At 43.0% G+C, this 16,798-nt stretch overlaps 1 protein-coding gene across 1 annotated transcript in view; it reads left to right on the forward strand.

The window, feature by feature from the left end:
* The first annotated feature begins 738 nt into the window (after window positions 1–738).
* ppp1r37 (protein phosphatase 1, regulatory subunit 37) overlaps window positions 739–16,798 on the forward strand; it is a 41,974-nt gene continuing 25,914 nt past the window's right edge. Inside the window, exon 1 of the mRNA XM_071927932.2 lies at window positions 739–2,596. Within this exon, the coding sequence (XP_071784033.2) occupies window positions 1,825–2,596 (772 nt within the window). The 5' untranslated portion in view covers window positions 739–1,824. The remainder of the gene's footprint in view (window positions 2,597–16,798) is intronic.

A 16,798-nucleotide genomic window follows, 5' to 3' on the forward strand; every position in this document is an offset into this window, starting at 1 on the left:
AAAAATAATTTAAAAAAAAAAAAAAAAAAAAAGGTCATGGGTAGCCACAGGCTAAGGGATCAGTCTAAGGAGTGTGCTGCCATCTGCTGTTGATGTTTTTCAGCACATATAAAATATGTGTTCATCACACATTATTAGATCTCAAATTCATTAACATGAATGGAAAAGGTGATATTCTATTCTGTAATTATGTGTAGATTGTCTGTTTCATGTGTGTCTACATGCAAAGCAAAAGGTTTCGTTTGCCAAGGAGAATAGGTTTTATAACCTGCATGCCCAGACAAATGTGTTCCTCGTTACCTTTGGAACCAAGTGGAACAAACACAGCATCTATGTTATATTACTGACAAAGATGGAACGACGCTACAATTCAGCAAGGGAATGTACACCATAAAGAAATATTTAATTGCAGGAGTAGACTTCTAATTTAACAAAGCTAGGAAGTTAGATTTCAGGGGAAAATATCAAAAGTACTAAACAGCTTTTCAGGTAGGCAGCATTGGTAAAACAAAAAGAAAAAAAATGCACATATATCAGACGGGGTTGTTAATTTGTCTCATACAGAGGGAAGAGAGGTTCCCGCTCCAGGAAATGGATAAATGTTTTGAAACCTTCTGTAACGCTGCGTCTGCTGAACATACCCCTGTAGGCAACGACGTGTTGACGTAAGACGTATGGACAACAAACAGTTGTTGGACTTCCAGCAAGCTAGCGAATGGTAACGCTAGACAAAAACAGATCAAATCTACTTCTCCTCGGACAGTGTGATATATGCGAGACCTAAGCGTCGGGATATATTTTCTCTATCTCCAAATAATAAGTACTGTTATCGGCCGGTAATTGTAGCTTCGGCACAAAACCCTAGCGCTAACGTTTAGCCACCGAAACATGCTCATTGCTCGGAGTATGACGCCTGTTTTTTTCCTCCTTGCCCCTGGTCGAGGGTTGTGATGCGAGCCGAGTTGCTGCACGACAGAGAGTGAGACGAGAGCGACAATCGGAAAATCTTTTTCTTGACACAGGAGAATGGACTTTGTTGGGGGAAAGCAGCTGGGCTTACATAAAGAAGCAGACATGCAACCACACATGGGCCTAGATGTCATTGTTGGGCAACAACTTTAGCAAGCTAGCTAGCTCGTTCAAGTTCATGCAAATGAAATGGTTTAGTCTTGGGCTAGCTCACTTTTGCTAGCGTAATGGAGGCACCCTGAGTGACTTGTTCATTTTAACTGGCTGCCCTGGTCCTCTTAAATGCTGCTGGCAATGTGCTGATGACCAGAGAGCCTTTCATCGCTTCCCATTTCCAGCGGTAGGTTTGCACACGGTTGACAAAAATTATCATTAAAAGAGCTAGCTGTAGCTACCTGGCTAGGTGATAGTTGAGCAAAGTTACATAGTTTGGCAAACAAAGAATTGCTGAAACAACATCCAATTATCCCAGGTATCAAATGAATCTTGTAATGTTTTCAATCTGACATTTGTGCGAAATTGTCCTTTAATTACGTGCGTTTGTAAAGGATGGAACGAAGTCAGTTGTGAAATTTATCAAGTGAACACGATATTTTAGAACGCTTTGCCAAAACAAACAAATCGATCATGATATTGGTATATTGTTTCTGAATACACTTGTATATAACGTTGTGGTAATCCTTGTCAATAAAGGGTCAGGACAGGTGCACAAGAAAGTGTGTTGTAGTCAGACAGAAGTTGCAGTTAGCAAGCCAGAGACTGTCTTCTCTTTGTCAGTTGATTTGTAGTTGCTGTTTATCTAATATCCAGCCTGTCTGGCACAGTTGAAGACTCAGTTGCACTGGAAATGAAAACATGAATATCGAGGAGCAACCTCTAGATTTGTGCAATGTCAAGACAAAGAGTAATGTGGACGATGATCGCAACACTACCAACAACACGGATGGGGTCATTCCCCGGATCACTGAACTGATGATGGACGGCAACACAGGTAAACAAAGCATTGTTACCACTGAGGCCTCTGAAACGTACCTGCTGCCCCAGCTCACTGACAACCTTCGGGGGGCTGAGGAGGATAACCACCAGGCACAAGAGACACTGGAAATTGACGAGGTCAATGGAAATAAAAAGAGCAGTGTACAGGACACTCCCACAGTGGCGAGTCCCACTGACTTGATTGTTTCTAATGAGGAACAGAACAAGGGGGATATTGGGGTGGAGAATATTAAGGAAGATGCGGACACTGGACCTGCGAAGTTTGTTATGGGAGAAGGGGACGATGGCGGGGACATGGACATAGGTGTGGATCTGAGTCTCGATGAGAGTGGGGTGTTGGAAGCCGAACCGACAAACGTCAGACCTTCTTTGTCAGATAAGACATCAGACTCTGTCTGTACCAAGCCGGAGCCCACGACCCAGGATATCATAACGGACAAAACGGCAGAGAGTCCTTCAGATACGAGCCAGAAGAGCACCACAGCAGCTTCTGTCCCAGACCAGGCCCTGTTGTCCCCCGCCTTGGAGGAGGGGGACGATAAACACAAACCGGGTGGCAAGAGGGTGACATTCCCCTCAGATGAGGATATTGTCTCTGGAGCAGTGGAGCCCAAGGACCCCTGGAGACATGGTAATACTGTGTGTGTTGTGTGTGTGTGTCTGCATCTCTGTGTGTGAATGAGTTTCCATGTATTGTCCTTGTTTGTATATTGTGCCTGAACATGAACATGTCAATTCAACACGGTCATGCTATGTTTTATTCTCAGAGGCCTACTAACTGTTCAAATATTGTTCCCCAGCTCCAAATGAAGGAGTCAGTCTCTCCATTCAGAATTGGATAGTTAAAATGTGTCCTGTGTTCTGTACTCCATGTGTATTCAATGAGAACCTGTGATTGGTGGATGTTGGTAGACTCTGATACATGAGAGGTGTGTTGATGTGCCAGTCTTGCAGTGGAATGTTCTTTTGTGTCACGTCTCTCCTCAAAGCCCCTCAGGCTCATCCCTGCCTGCCAAGATCTCACTACGATCTGTTTTGTCCTCAGGCAGCACCTTTGCCCCCGCCCCTTTCTCAAACAGATGTTCATTTCTTGCTTGATGTAGTTTAATCACATAATAGCTTGGTGTGTTTTTTTTAACAGCTCAAAGTCAGCCTATGTATGAAGAGAGAGAAAAAAAACAGGCAACAGATTTCCTGTAGTTTCTCCTTCTATATATAGGCCCAGGCCTGTGCTGTATGCTGTACTGTGAGTAGATCCCGCCACTCCTTGAGGTGTGCCATTTTAGTACAGTAGGGTCCTGTTTGTTCAGTGTAAACGCTCCTAAAGGAAGCTCATGCAGGATATGGCACTGCCTTTGCTATATTGATATAGGGTACCTATCTTTAACATTCATCCAATAGGTTATAACAGCTTGGTCTTGGCCGTGTATTGTGCACTGTCTGTGTTTCTGGATTATCAAAGTGAAATGCATTAGAGGTGAACAATTAATTGAAAAAAAAATCGGAATCGCGGCATGAACAGAGGCAGCAATTACTTGCTGTTTTAGAGCTCCGGGTAATCTTTGGTCCATGAATCAAAACCTATTGTTTTTTAACAAAATCACTTTTCTTTAAACAATTTGAAAGTTCTAAAAAATTTAGGACAACAAAAACTAAATGCATCATATGAAGTATCTGTGGCTTGTCACTGTTTTTGCAACACCTCAAAACTGAGAGGTCAAAAAGTTGTCTTTAGGATAGCCATGGTGCAATCTCTAGACCATAGCCTGCTTTTTGTCAGTAATGTTTTTGTTTGCACTCTTTTGTTTTGCATATAATCTAAAAGTCTCATCTATGTGTAACCTGTGTGGTTTTAAGGGTAAGGCTAGTACTGTCCTGTTGTTTCCCGGTCTACAAAACTACAAATGTAGGCCACTCCAAGGCAAGGGGTCACTGATGCTGGATGTTCAAGTGGGGGAGGGGTGACGAAGCAAGAAGCACACAAAAACAACAAGGTTAATATGCATGCACAATACTGCCTCATGTTCAGCTGAATATTGTTTGGCTAACATCCCTGTAAATTTGTCAGACTGCCTCTCAGATAGAGGACACTGTTGTTTCCACCATTCAGACTATCACATTCAATCAGACTTAAGTGTAAATTATTATTTTACCCATTTCATATCATTTACATTAGGCTTTTTTTTTTGCATCTATTCCCCTGACAACTTGTCTCGATCTCTGTTGCCTTTCCGAATTGTGTGATTCTGTATCGGCTCAAAACCAGAATCTTGTTAGTTTGTGTTACCTTATACAAGACATCCATGTTAAATCAATTAAGATCTTCAAATGATCATGTGATGACTCAGATAGTAAATAAAAAAATTTAATATCTTTTGCCAGACTGCACAGGAGCAACATCCTTCCCAGTTAGCCAACACTGCAGGGACCTTATGGAAAAAATGGAAGTAGAGTCTGGATTATTTAAGTATGGTCCCAGAGTAGTTATCTTGTAGTTTATTTAAGTTCCAAAGGTCCAACTGATTGTGCGATGGATAAAGAGGGAGAGACAGAGTCTGTGTCTGGGAAGTCAATCACATGATGCACGGTAATGCTCTGTTTTATTTAGGCCTAGGCTAAGATATGACTCCCTGATATCTAGATCAGTACATTTTTTACAGTCTGGTGGGTTAGAAGAATACAATCAACCATTTAGGCTGCAAAAACGTCAGACCTATTTCATTAAAAATTCATAGTACTGGTTTACTCAATTCCATAAGTATTTTGTCTGTTGGTTGTAATTGGATCAGGTTTAAGTTATGTTGTTGTTTCTTTCACATGTTTTTTTTAATTGCACTGAATACCTACCTACCCTTTTCATTCATATCACATGATCTGACAAGGTGAAGCAGTATCTGTTGGGAGAGCTGTAAAAGTCCATAAATGGTGCCCTACTGTTCATATTATCCCGGAAAATTAAAGGCTACACATTTTTCTTTAGCTTTCGGTGCACCCATATTTCAATACAATTATATCCAAACAATAGACGAAACTGTTGCGCTTGCGTTAAATCCTTCAATTCAATTGGCATCAGGTCTATAGGTTCCAATAAGCAGGGACTGAAGAGAGAAAGGAGGAAAACCACACACTGTTAAGCCAAAAAAGGCAAAAGACATTAAGTCTTGTCATACATTTATTAATCCATGCTACTACTAACCCTAACCCTACTTAAAAGAATCTTGTCAAAGATGATGCTTTTTAAAGCAGTTATTATCCTTTGAGCTGTTGCTGTGATTCTCTGCATCTGGGTCGTGCCGATTCCACTCGTTTTCGTGGTTGAACAGGTAGGCCTAAGCTACCTGGTGAAAGTTTGAGTTTGACAAGCCTACCATGGTTTCAGGTGAGAGTTTGATTTTGTTTTATGTAATGGGTACGATTTTTTTTATTTATTTAAAAATTCCAAATATTCCCCATATCTCCTAAAACGTAAAACCACCAAGGAAAATCTGAAAATGAAGTGGAACATTCAAAATACTTCACTTGTTCACAGTTGGTTTTCCTTCAGTGGTTCATGAGTGGAGACAAGGAGGGAGGTTGATAAAAGTAAAGTAGCTACAGAATAGAAGACCAATGGCTCTCTTATAGTTTCAACTCCAGTGATTTTTAAGTATGAGCGTGCTGAAGACTCCATCTGCCACCGTTCAATCCAGCTCCAGTCTAATTGTCTAAATGTCAAAATTTTTTATCAAACTAATCCACAGGACTTAACCTATATAGTGTGAGATAGACAGCTACACAGCTTGTAAATGGAGACTGGAAGTAGTCATTGAGAGTTGAGAAAAATAATGGGTGTCAAATTGATGAGTGGTACTGATCACAGTTTGTGTGTAGGCTACTGTGGCAATAATATTATCTCAAGGCTATTCTATAAATATCAATGCCTTGTTAGTTGAAATGCTGCAGGGAAAAATCAGTCACAGACAAGTAAAATGCTAGCAGACAAACCAACTTGTTTGTCTGCTAGCATTTTACTTGTCTGTGACTGACAAGTAAAATATGGGATATATATATATATATATATATATATATATATATATATATATATATATATATATACATAAAATATTAGTGATCCAATTTGAATAATTTGATAATATTACTGTCTTTTATTATTGCAAATAATGAAGCCTATGAGTAGAAGCATATGTTGCTCCTTTTGAACCTATGTAGAGTAGATTCCATTTCCAACTTGGTCATGTTGTGATCCCTCTTATCTACTGGCTTAATGTGCACACCTTTTGACAGGATGACAAGAAATTGGGAATCGTATACAGCGTGACTCAGTCTCCTTTTCCAGAATTTGCTAAAATGCTCGTGTGTGTGTGTGTGTGTGTGTGTGTGTGTGTGTGTGTACAGTGGCTGAGACAAAGTCCAGGAAATGAAATGTATCTGAATTCCCGCCCCCAAGGCTCTTCATGCTTCATTAGGAGTGAGCGCTATGCCACAATAGATCCATGCTCAGCAGACCCTTTATCTGCTGATCTAGTATCAGGTTCTCCAAGCCCCTTCCTAGTCTCGTCCGTCAGGAGCAAAACAGTGAAGCGGACCTGAGACCAGGACCCGAGGCCTAGGGCTTCTGCACCTGGTTGTCCATGCACAGCGTGAGTCACTGGAGAGCACACAGTGGAGAATTTGCTAGATGATATTTTGAGTGTTGGTAAAAACATATATTATCGGTGTAATGGCTTTCATGCAAAAAGCTTTTGAACAAGAGTTTACATACTCTAGACAGCTGCCACTCAAAAGGAATATACATCTAGGGGAAAGGAGGGAATAGACTGACTGGAACCGTAGTAGCCGTCTGGGGTATCACATTTCTGTTTCTTGTTTGCCAGTCTCTTTATTCAGGATTCCTAGTTCAGTAGAGACTCAGTGGCTATCAGCTAGGATAAAATGTGTAAGGCTACAAATCGCACAAAGGATGTAGGCCAGCAGCAGTTGTGTAACTACCTTTGTAGCATCATACCCTAGAGTGGGCATAATGTTGTAGATTTACTCTAAATGACAAAGTGCAATTGCAAAATAAGGCAATGTAATTTTGCTCTGGGTTACATTAGGTAGAACTGTCATTCCTACATCTCTTTTTTTGCGCTCTCTCTCGCTCTCTTCTCTCTCTCTTTCTGTTGAGACTTTAGGGGCGCTTGTTCTTTCCCTCCGTGCCTGGGCAAATACTACATCATATCCTGAGATTCCTGAGCTTCTCGACATACTGCCTTGCTTCCTCTCCTCCCTCTTCTTTTCCTCCTCCTCCCTGCCTCCGGGGCTGGGCAGTTCAGTCTAGGTGCTGTGCAGGCACACATGAGCTAAGCATGTCTTTACACCATCATTGGATTATACTACAAGGCATGAGCTAGGTCATCTGTTGTCGTAGACTTATCGGTGCGCGTTAGCCTGCCAGTCAATGCAAGCACTCTGAAACGGCTCATGTTTGTTAGGTTATGATGCAAGTTAGTTGTTTCACAGCAACAGTGGTGAGTGATAGTAGGCTATACTGCAGTAAGGATAAGTACTAGACTGAGATACTACAGTTGTAGACTCTAGGGCTATAAAGGTGAATTCATACTAATTCCTTTTAATACAGCTTTGTGTACAAATAACTTGTAGCCTACTAGTAATGTAGAAGATATTAGATTCCTTCACGTTAATGGCTGTTTGTCCTGCAAGCAGCCAAGCTGTTTGGCCTACGTGCAGCACAGTCTCATGTCAACAGACCCAAGGCCCACTTGGCAGCAGGTCTTTAGTGGCTCAGTGACCCATGAGATGTTATGTGTTGTGGCTGTGGACTAAGTTACAAACTGATAGGCAAAGCTCTCAACGTAGAGACTGGACAAGGGCTTTGATAGCCTACTGTATGTTCATCCACGATTCCACGTATGCGTTTGTGCCTGTTTGTGCTACACATGAGGCTGCATTTTTCTCTTCTAATGCGGGAGAAGTGTGTGTGTATGTGTGTGTGTGTGTGATGACATGAACCCTGCCCTTTTAACTGTGTGTCTGCCTGAACTGTACAGTCATGTGACCCTAGACCTTCGCTGGCGCTCCCACTGAACAATGAGACATTTTGACCAGCAGACTGGGGCGTTCACCCTGAAGATACTATCCTCAGGTGAAATAGATTCCTACTCATTTGATAGCTGATATGCAAGCAGTTTTGGATTAGAGAATGACAGCTGGCTCATTTCATTCAAAACGGTCTCCAGCATTTAGCCTTGGTCAAACTTGTCTAGCTTGTATTTGCACACCAATAAGAGTGGATGAACAGCTTGAATTGCTATTTCATTTGCCTGAAGCAAGAAGTAGCCCCCCGTCAGGGCAGGAAAATAACTTGTCTGCTGCATACAGTTGCTAGTAAATCCCCAAATTCACCAGACACTTTTTTGCTTTATAAACCAACTTGATTTTTAAATAGAATAGGACATCTAAATAATGGCTTGTTACTTGCTAAAATGACTGGTAGATTAGACAACCATACCAGTCTCAAAAAATTACCAGCATTTGTCTGGTGGCTGGTGATGACTTCTCATCCTGTCCCCAGTGTCTCACTGCCTAGGACCATGTCTGTCCTTGTCAAACAGGAATTCCTTGCCCGCCCCCACCCATACCCGCTCTTATCAGTTCTGAGGAGGCTGGCAGTGACGAACATTACACTCTGCACAAAATGCCCCCTCATTTATAAATAGAACATACAACTGTTGTTCGCCCATAATGTCACTCTCCATCTGTTTCGGCAGCATTGTCTCTCAGTCACAGGCCTGATATCAGGAAGCAGCCAGTTGGAAATGCCTGCTCTTATGGGGTTTTTTTTAATCATTATCATCATACCCAGAGAGGCTACTATTGAGGCATGGCCTTAATGTCTTATACCCCTGCAGTGTTGGGCTGTGGGTGCTTGTCGTCATTGGGACATATTGTGACTTGACTTTCTGTCAAGCTGTATTTGCTGTGACAGGGGTAATACTGACAATCCTAAAATATGTCTCCATTTGATGAATAGAGAAAACCAAAAATGAGCTTCTTTGCTTACAGATACACATCATTTTAATGACGGAACACTTTGTCAAAAAATCAAAAAATTTGCATCTTCAGAGGATAGAACAAACTGATGCATGCAGGAAAAATGCATGCAATGTGTTTCAACCAAACAGGTCTTTCCTCAGCCAGTGCAAAAGGACTGAATACTCCACACCTATACATATATAGGAAAAGAACAGGTCACTTTCTCAGATTTTGCCTCAGTCTGCCTTGAGTGCTGTCTGTTAATTATTGACTGGCACACTGCTACTTCCAAACGATCCCTGGGTTTTTGCATAATCACTTTCCACTCTTGGTCTGGATTTAAGAGTTACAAAGCCCTGCCTCCTCTTGAGCCACATCATCAGAAGCCATCAAATTCACTTTGTCTAGTTTTGACCCTCTGCACCCGTTCAAACCTCTGTTTGAACAGTATGATTAAGGTTATGTAATGAGGCTTAGGTGGTAGTTTAAACCTTTTGGGACATGATCTCTTCGGAGCAGAAGGGAGCTCCCCTCTTAATATCTGGGCCTGTACTTCTTTCTGTCTACTTACCCCCTGTCTCTGTCAAGTCATCCAGGCCTTGTGGAAGAAGCAGCAGGACAGGGAGGTGCCACAGACCCTCCATTCTGCCCCACCTGCGACCAGCCATGCAGCCAGCTGTCATGTGTGAATGACGCTGCTGTCACCATCCGCAGCACAGTGGTGTGAAATGGCAGGGATGGGGACTGGAGACTAGGACAGGGGGGCTATTTTGGACACTAACACTTAGATGCTAAGTAGGAGCCGGCCACAGTTCCTCTTGTGTTCCCTCCACACCGCTCGTACCCCCATCTCTGGAGGTTTGCCCAAAGGTCTCCCCATCCCATGTTATTTCAGATGTACTGCTTGTAAGATAGCTAGCTGACTGATGGTGCAACCACCACCACTCTGAACTGGATGGTTTAAATCATCACGGCAACAAATCAGCTCTGTGAAGGCTGCTGGAGACGTAGGCCATACATCTGAAATGCACTGGATTAAACTCTCACAGCACTGCTAGTTTGACACCTGGCCTCCATGTGTTGCTAAGGACTCTGCGCCCGATCTGCTCTGTTGTTCGAGCACCTCTATGCTTTCCCATTTCCTCCTGAAGCCTGTATCCTGTCAACACTCGTTTCTTGGTTGTTACCTTTCAGTACAGTCATTTTAGCTTGATGGATGACGCATAAACAATCAATTCAAGGTGGCTTTCACTTTCCCGAGACCTCAGACTTTCCATCATTGAAGCGTTTAGCTTTTCCTCCTATCAGCTAGATAATCCTTTAGGAGAGATTGGTTGTTGAATGTGGGGTAATATTAGCTGCTGCATAACAGTTTGTCCTAAGTATAAGCTAGGTCAGTGCCTTTTAAGTCAGTCAACAAGTGGGTTACCTCTCTCGCTGCACTTTGCCTATCAGAGCCCTCTCTCTCTCTTAGTGTCTTGTTATGTAACTAAACCTCATTCTCCGCTGAAGCCCCAGCCGTCCACGCAGTTCCCAGATGTGTGCAGGCTGCGGCTACTGCAGGTCAGGTGTTTTCTGTAGCAGCTTGACTGAGACTGGTACACATCTCACCACATTCCCAGTCCCAGCCAAAGTTCTCCATTAGAGTGTGCTCTCAAGATACTGAGTTTGCAAGAGCACACTGAAATTAACCAGTGAAATTAGTCTGCGTCGGCTGGACAAACAGAAGAATTTCAAGAGATTATGTGAGCTGTAATCGTAATAGGTTTGATGGAATCCTCTCCTTCTGCCAGGTCTCTCCGTCTCTGTTTCTCTTTTTTTCTCTTTCTGTCTGTCTGTCTGTGCCTGTCTCACCGTCATTCTCTGCCAAGAGTGTCGCCTCTCCCTCTCCACACATGCAAACACTCGTCCTTGCTCATTTCCTGCTTGTTGGATTGAGGTGAGAAAGCACAGTGTTTGCACTTTGTTCCCTGTCATCTAGACAAAGAAGATGCATGAGAGGTGAAGATACAAAGATAGGGAGGCTGAGGAGGAGGAACAGAGACGTTGACGTTTACAGACATCGGGTCTGCACTGGGATGCGTTTTAAAGAATACAGCTAGCTTTACTTAATACTTTTATTATTTTGGCTGTGTGCAGTAAACAGCCTCTCTGAAATGATCATCTGTTGTACAAATCTGGAGCTAGGAGTTGGCATAGGATGATCATTTTGTTCCTTCTAAGTGAAATATGTCTACATTCTCTCAGCACCTTCATATGACACCATCTTACAGATAGGTGAGGTGCTATTTCAGCACCTTGGAAGATGAGAATTGTGTGTGTTTAGAGGCCATACAGGTTTGGCATCAATGCCAGCGCTCTTTTTAAGAGCTTCGTAAGAAAACGGTTCCTGAGAGCAAACATGTAGACTGGAGCAACCAATCAAAATTCCTGACTTTATAGGTCATATAGGGCCTGTCGTAATGATGATAGCAGTTTAGGAAGCATGCATATACCAGCTCGTTCCTCTGTCCCACCCCACCCAGACCAGCACCAGCAAACTGAGTGTGGTACTAAAGCCCACGCACACACTGTGGGCAACGTGGTTGATGGGTCGCTCTATTCTGACCTTTTGTGGGTGGTGGTAGAGGCTCTGACTTCATCTTTGTTTTGATGTTGTGCAGCTTCAAAGTTTTGAACAGGAAAATCCTCTATTCTTTGCTGCTTTGGTATTGCCTTTCATATCGTTACATCGTTTTGATGCGTTGACGTAGCTAGGCAAGAGCTCATTAGGTAGCATTAATTGAAAATAAACATAAAGAAATCATAGTTACTACAGAGCTTACTATCAATCCCAAAGATGGACGCAACAGTTCTCCAAGCATCATTTTCTAAGTAAAAGCTAAATTGAATTTGGAAGCTTTGAATGGCTGTAATCAACCTCTCATCCATTTTGCACTTGCCAGGCAGAACTATTGTTCATGAAACAAAATCACAATGGTAGGGAAGCAAGGAAGCACAGAAATCCGATTGGCTGTTGATAGACCATGTCCGCAAAATGTTTAGTCATGACCAACTCTTCTCAGCCGACAAGCTTGTTGAGTTTCCCTCGTCGCTCAGCTCTAAAGGAAATGCATGGACTTCCAGTTTCTTGTTGGTCGTGTTGCTTGCAGTGTGAATGCAGGGTAAGGCCCCAGGACTCAGCAGGTTCGGCCTGTTCCACCAGGGCTCACTGTAATAGCCTCTGATTGTCCAAGTGCTCTTCACAAATGTACAAGATTAACCTAACTTAAAGCTGGGCTTCCATGTCAGTCTTCCTGTATTTGTCACTTTGTCACTTTTGTTTGTGCGTGTATGATTTTGTCTTTACACGCTGTCATTTCGTTGTGCGTTAGTAGAGCGCTGACTCACAGCTCATGCCGACTGTCATACTTACATCTGACTATCGAGGCCACATTTCATGCTGCCTCTCCATTCAGTTGTTGGCACAGACACACCACAGCGCAAAAGGAGCACAGATGTTGCTGCCTCATAGGTGCGATGAATTATGGTCACTGAAGTTCAACACACTTTTGGCGCTTGGCAGCATTAGGCTAAATCTTGATTGTTTGAAAACTACATCAGCGAGAATCGCCAGTTTCATGTATTACAGCACCTGAAATAAATCCCAAAAATTACTTGGCGGGCTGCTAATTTACCTGGGCGGGCCGCCCAAATATCAACATTGTATGGGACACGCTGCACAGGGCAGCATAGGGGGGTTCAGGAGTGGGAGGTGAGGAGGTGTTAGAAAGTCTGTTGTTGCTGGTTTGTGTAGCAACTGAGGCTTTACTGCATACACAAACACACACACACACACACACACACACACAGTCACTCTACAATATTAGGCCTGCCTGAGTCGCAAAGTAATACCCTACCACTGAAATTAATTCTAAACTCAGGTGTGTGGTTTGAATTTCCTACTGTAATATCTGCCTGCATTTGTAAAAGATGGATGTGTTAATTTTTCACTGGAAACCTTGACCTCCTCATTGTGCTTTATCGCTCTGCTACAGTTGCTGTGGGAGCTGTGGGATTGAAGTGGTAGCGGTTTAGGCTTACTGAATATCTGCTTGCACTTGTTGCATAAGTTAAAACATTGTGGTTTCTTTGGAAAGCTCTACCTTAACTGTGCCTTTCTCGTAAGCTTTCCTCAAATGTGCCTCTACTTGCAGAGGCCTCCCAATTGTTCTTAATTCATTGATTCTTTTCATGATACCAATCCAACTGGCTATGTAGCACAGATGCAACAGGGCCATTTTTTGTTACCTATGGCTGTATGCCACACCAGGGTGTGTTGCCCCATTTTTCCCCTCCCATCTTTATTTCCTCCTTTACTAATCCACACTTGTTGTAACAGTGTGTCTGTGTGTGTCCATGTGCGTAATTTTGCATTGCTTGAGCTCGAAGCAGTTTGCACCCATGCCAATTTTCTCTGGCCTTGTAGCCCAGTGGGAAGGAGACATAAGTAGGTTAATCAATGCAGGGTAGAGTTGACACAGACAAGACCCAATGAAGAAATCAATGAAGACCTAGGCTAAATCCCATTCTAGACAGGTTTCCTCCTACATTCTAATCATGCATGCTATAGCAGAATGAGCGTTAGAGAGGTATACCCCAACAAGTTAGATTACTACAAATTGATTGATTTTCCAGATCTTCTGTCATGCCAGTATCACCTAGATATTATTGCATGTATTTCCTATTGAATGCGTTCACCTTTCTAAATCGTGAAGTATAGATGGGTAAGAAATTAGGGGGAAAAAGAGTCATTGGGAGCCAGGTTGTTGTGTGATTATGCTCAGTTTAATTTACTTGTCAGCACGTAAACAACATGTTTTAATGATTTCAATATAAACTCATCCCTTGCTAATCAGTTAGCATGAGCAGCGGTCGACTTAGGTGCTGGTTGTTTTGACCAGTGAGTTAAGCTAAGGCCAGACTAACGCCGATTCAGAATACATTAATGTAAATGGAAACTGTGGCTCCATTGAGTAAGAAACAATAGAACTGCTATTTTGTTATTATAATTGCAGTGAACTCTTCTGGACGAATGGGTAAATGTTTTTGAATGACAGAATCAGGTAGTGTGTGATCTTGCGTCTTCATGTGTGACACCCGTCTTTTCTCCCGTCAGGTAGTCTGAACAGTTTTTCTGACCAGACGGCAAACTTTTAGTCCGGAACAATCTTCTAGTCTGTCCAAGCCTGACGATACCTTGCCGAGCTCCAGCCTGCTGTTGGCCACATCCTTCCAAATGTTTGCTCCACTAAAGCCTAAATCTGTATACTTCTCTACCAGCAGGATACTAGTCAAACAGCTCTTCATCATCCATAGCCATTAAAGGCCGCAACACTTAATTTACCTCTATTGATCTGAGTCAGCAAGCTAGGTTCTGTTGTAGCAGCCGCCCCTTTTATTGAGCTCGCAAGCTCAGCTATGGCAGCGGCACTTGATTTAACGTGTGTGTGTGTTACTGTGTTGTTGCTCAGTGGAGGCTGGCCAACAACAATAACAAGGAGAAAAGGGGCGTGCTGCTGGTGTGTGTCATTTAGCAGATTCACTGAGTCAGAGCAGAGATGAGCAAGTTCACTCCGCTCTTTTGTTTTCTCCTCTCCTCTCCTCTCCTCTCCTCTCCTCTCCTCTCTACACCTGAAATCTTAAACCAGGGTGTGTTCGAGCCATCTGTCATGCTCCGTTTTCAGTTTTAGGATGGTGCAGTGCAGCACATGCTTTGTGTGCAACATTGCAAATTTGGTGTCCGACTGCTTGACCTGGATTGATGAAATAATATTTGACAAGTTGTTGCGTTAGGAATCGCAGCTGAATTCTGACTTTGCTGGGCTGTCTTCTCAATTCGTGGGTGTGCGTTTGGGTGTGTGTAACTGGAGCCAGAGCCTCCTAAACAAGTTGGCAGTGATAATCTCAGTGATCAGTGGTTTGTCACAGGAGCTAATTGTCTCGTATTTAAGGAGGAAGGGGTAAAATTCCTAAAATGCTTTGCTAAAAATGCGTCTTTGCACAGTTGGCGTGATCTGCCCATTTGGCACTGAATATCATGTCCTCTCTACTTCTCTTAACTCTTTTTTAGAGGTGTTGTTTGCAACAGTCATACCCCCTCCCATCTTTTTCCCCTCCCTCTCCGTCCTGCTGCCTGCCTCCTCATCTCCGCTCCCTTCATACATGCATGCAGCAGTACTGGATGGAGTGCAATAAAACTCAGACAGAGCAAGCAGAAAAGCAGGCAGCAGCTGTAGCTCAGCTCTTTATGGTCCTGCAGGGCTGCAGCGCGCGTCTCTGACTTCTATTTAACACCTAGCTTAACCAGGGGAGTGCAGGGTACACTGTGTGCTTCTGGCTACTGAGTAGCACTCTGTTTCTTGTTTTCTCCCTCTCTCTCTTTTTTCTCTCTCTCTCTCTTTCTCTATCTTTCTCTCTCTTTCTCTCTCCCTCTCTCTCTCTCACACTCACTCACTCACACACACACACATACATAAATGCATACATGCACACACACACTAGTTTATTATTGCTGAGGTGTGCAACCCAAGCTCTCTTACACAGCTCTTTGTTGCTGAGCACGTTGGTGATACATTATTATTCATTAAATCAAATAGACCCATGTTTCTCTCTCTCTCTCTCTCTCTCTCTCTCTCTCTCTCTCTCTCTCTCTCTCTCTCTCTCTCTCTCTCTCTCTCTCTCTCTCTCTCTCTCTCTCTCTCTCTCTCCCCACACACACATACACACACACAGTGATTAATATACTGTGTTTAATATACTGTGTGTGTTAATACTGTGTAGTAGGCAAGGGACTTTCTCCTCCTTCAGACTGTGGGAATGTGCTTCTGGCCTTTCCGGGCGTCCCCTCCACCCCTCCACCCCACCCCACCCCACCCCAACCCTCGGGAAGTGTGTACACACACACTCGCTCCACAGCAGAGTAATGCTTTTCCAAGGACATAGTGTACAGTGGAACACACACTACCCAAATGTACATGCATGCACACGTACGCGCTGGTCACAGAGGCACACACTGGGGCACTAAACACACAAGGTTGCTAAACACTGGTTCACTAGGGCACTTGTAGGTTAAGACGCACAGGTATGTTGTTGACAGGAACAGACTTGTACCTGGTACTGTCCCCCCTCCAGAAACAGGCACGGCTTCAATTGAAATATTAGTTTCACAGTTTACACATGTCAAATTCTGGGCTCTTCACCCTTTTGGGGGGAATTTTATGTCAGCTTGGGTAATTTTTGAAGAATTTTGGAATCTCTGTGAATTTCTACTAGGGATAGGCACAAATAGTTCAGTATTTGAGTCAGTCCCTGAAATGTAGTTGGAATCCAGATTTTTACATCCATATATCTTCTCTGGATAACATACAATAATGACTATTATTAACTTCGGTCAAATAAAAAGTCCTGCCTAAAATACACTGGGTAACGGTCCCTTTTTGAAATAATTATGGCTGATAATTTAGATCAGTGGAGTGGGTGGTGGTCAGGGGTGTAAAAACTGATCATCAAACCATGATGAAATACTGAAATACAGTATTTGATGAAATACTGGAAGCTGGCATGAATGATGGGGAGTCTTACCTTGAAGGCGCCACAGCGATTTATTAACGCTCTTTTTGGGGCGCTACTGCGCTACGGATTCAGAGCAAAATGAGACAGAACTTTACATAAAGAAGTCATGTATCCCACCCAACCAAAATCTGTTCCAATCGTGAAAAAGCAGACTTTGATTTGTGAAAATTTGTGAACAATTTGA

The sequence above is a fragment of the Centroberyx gerrardi genome, chromosome 6, assembly GCF_048128805.1.
Source record: "Centroberyx gerrardi isolate f3 chromosome 6, fCenGer3.hap1.cur.20231027, whole genome shotgun sequence".
NCBI classification, from domain to species: Eukaryota; Metazoa; Chordata; class Actinopteri; order Beryciformes; family Berycidae; genus Centroberyx; species Centroberyx gerrardi.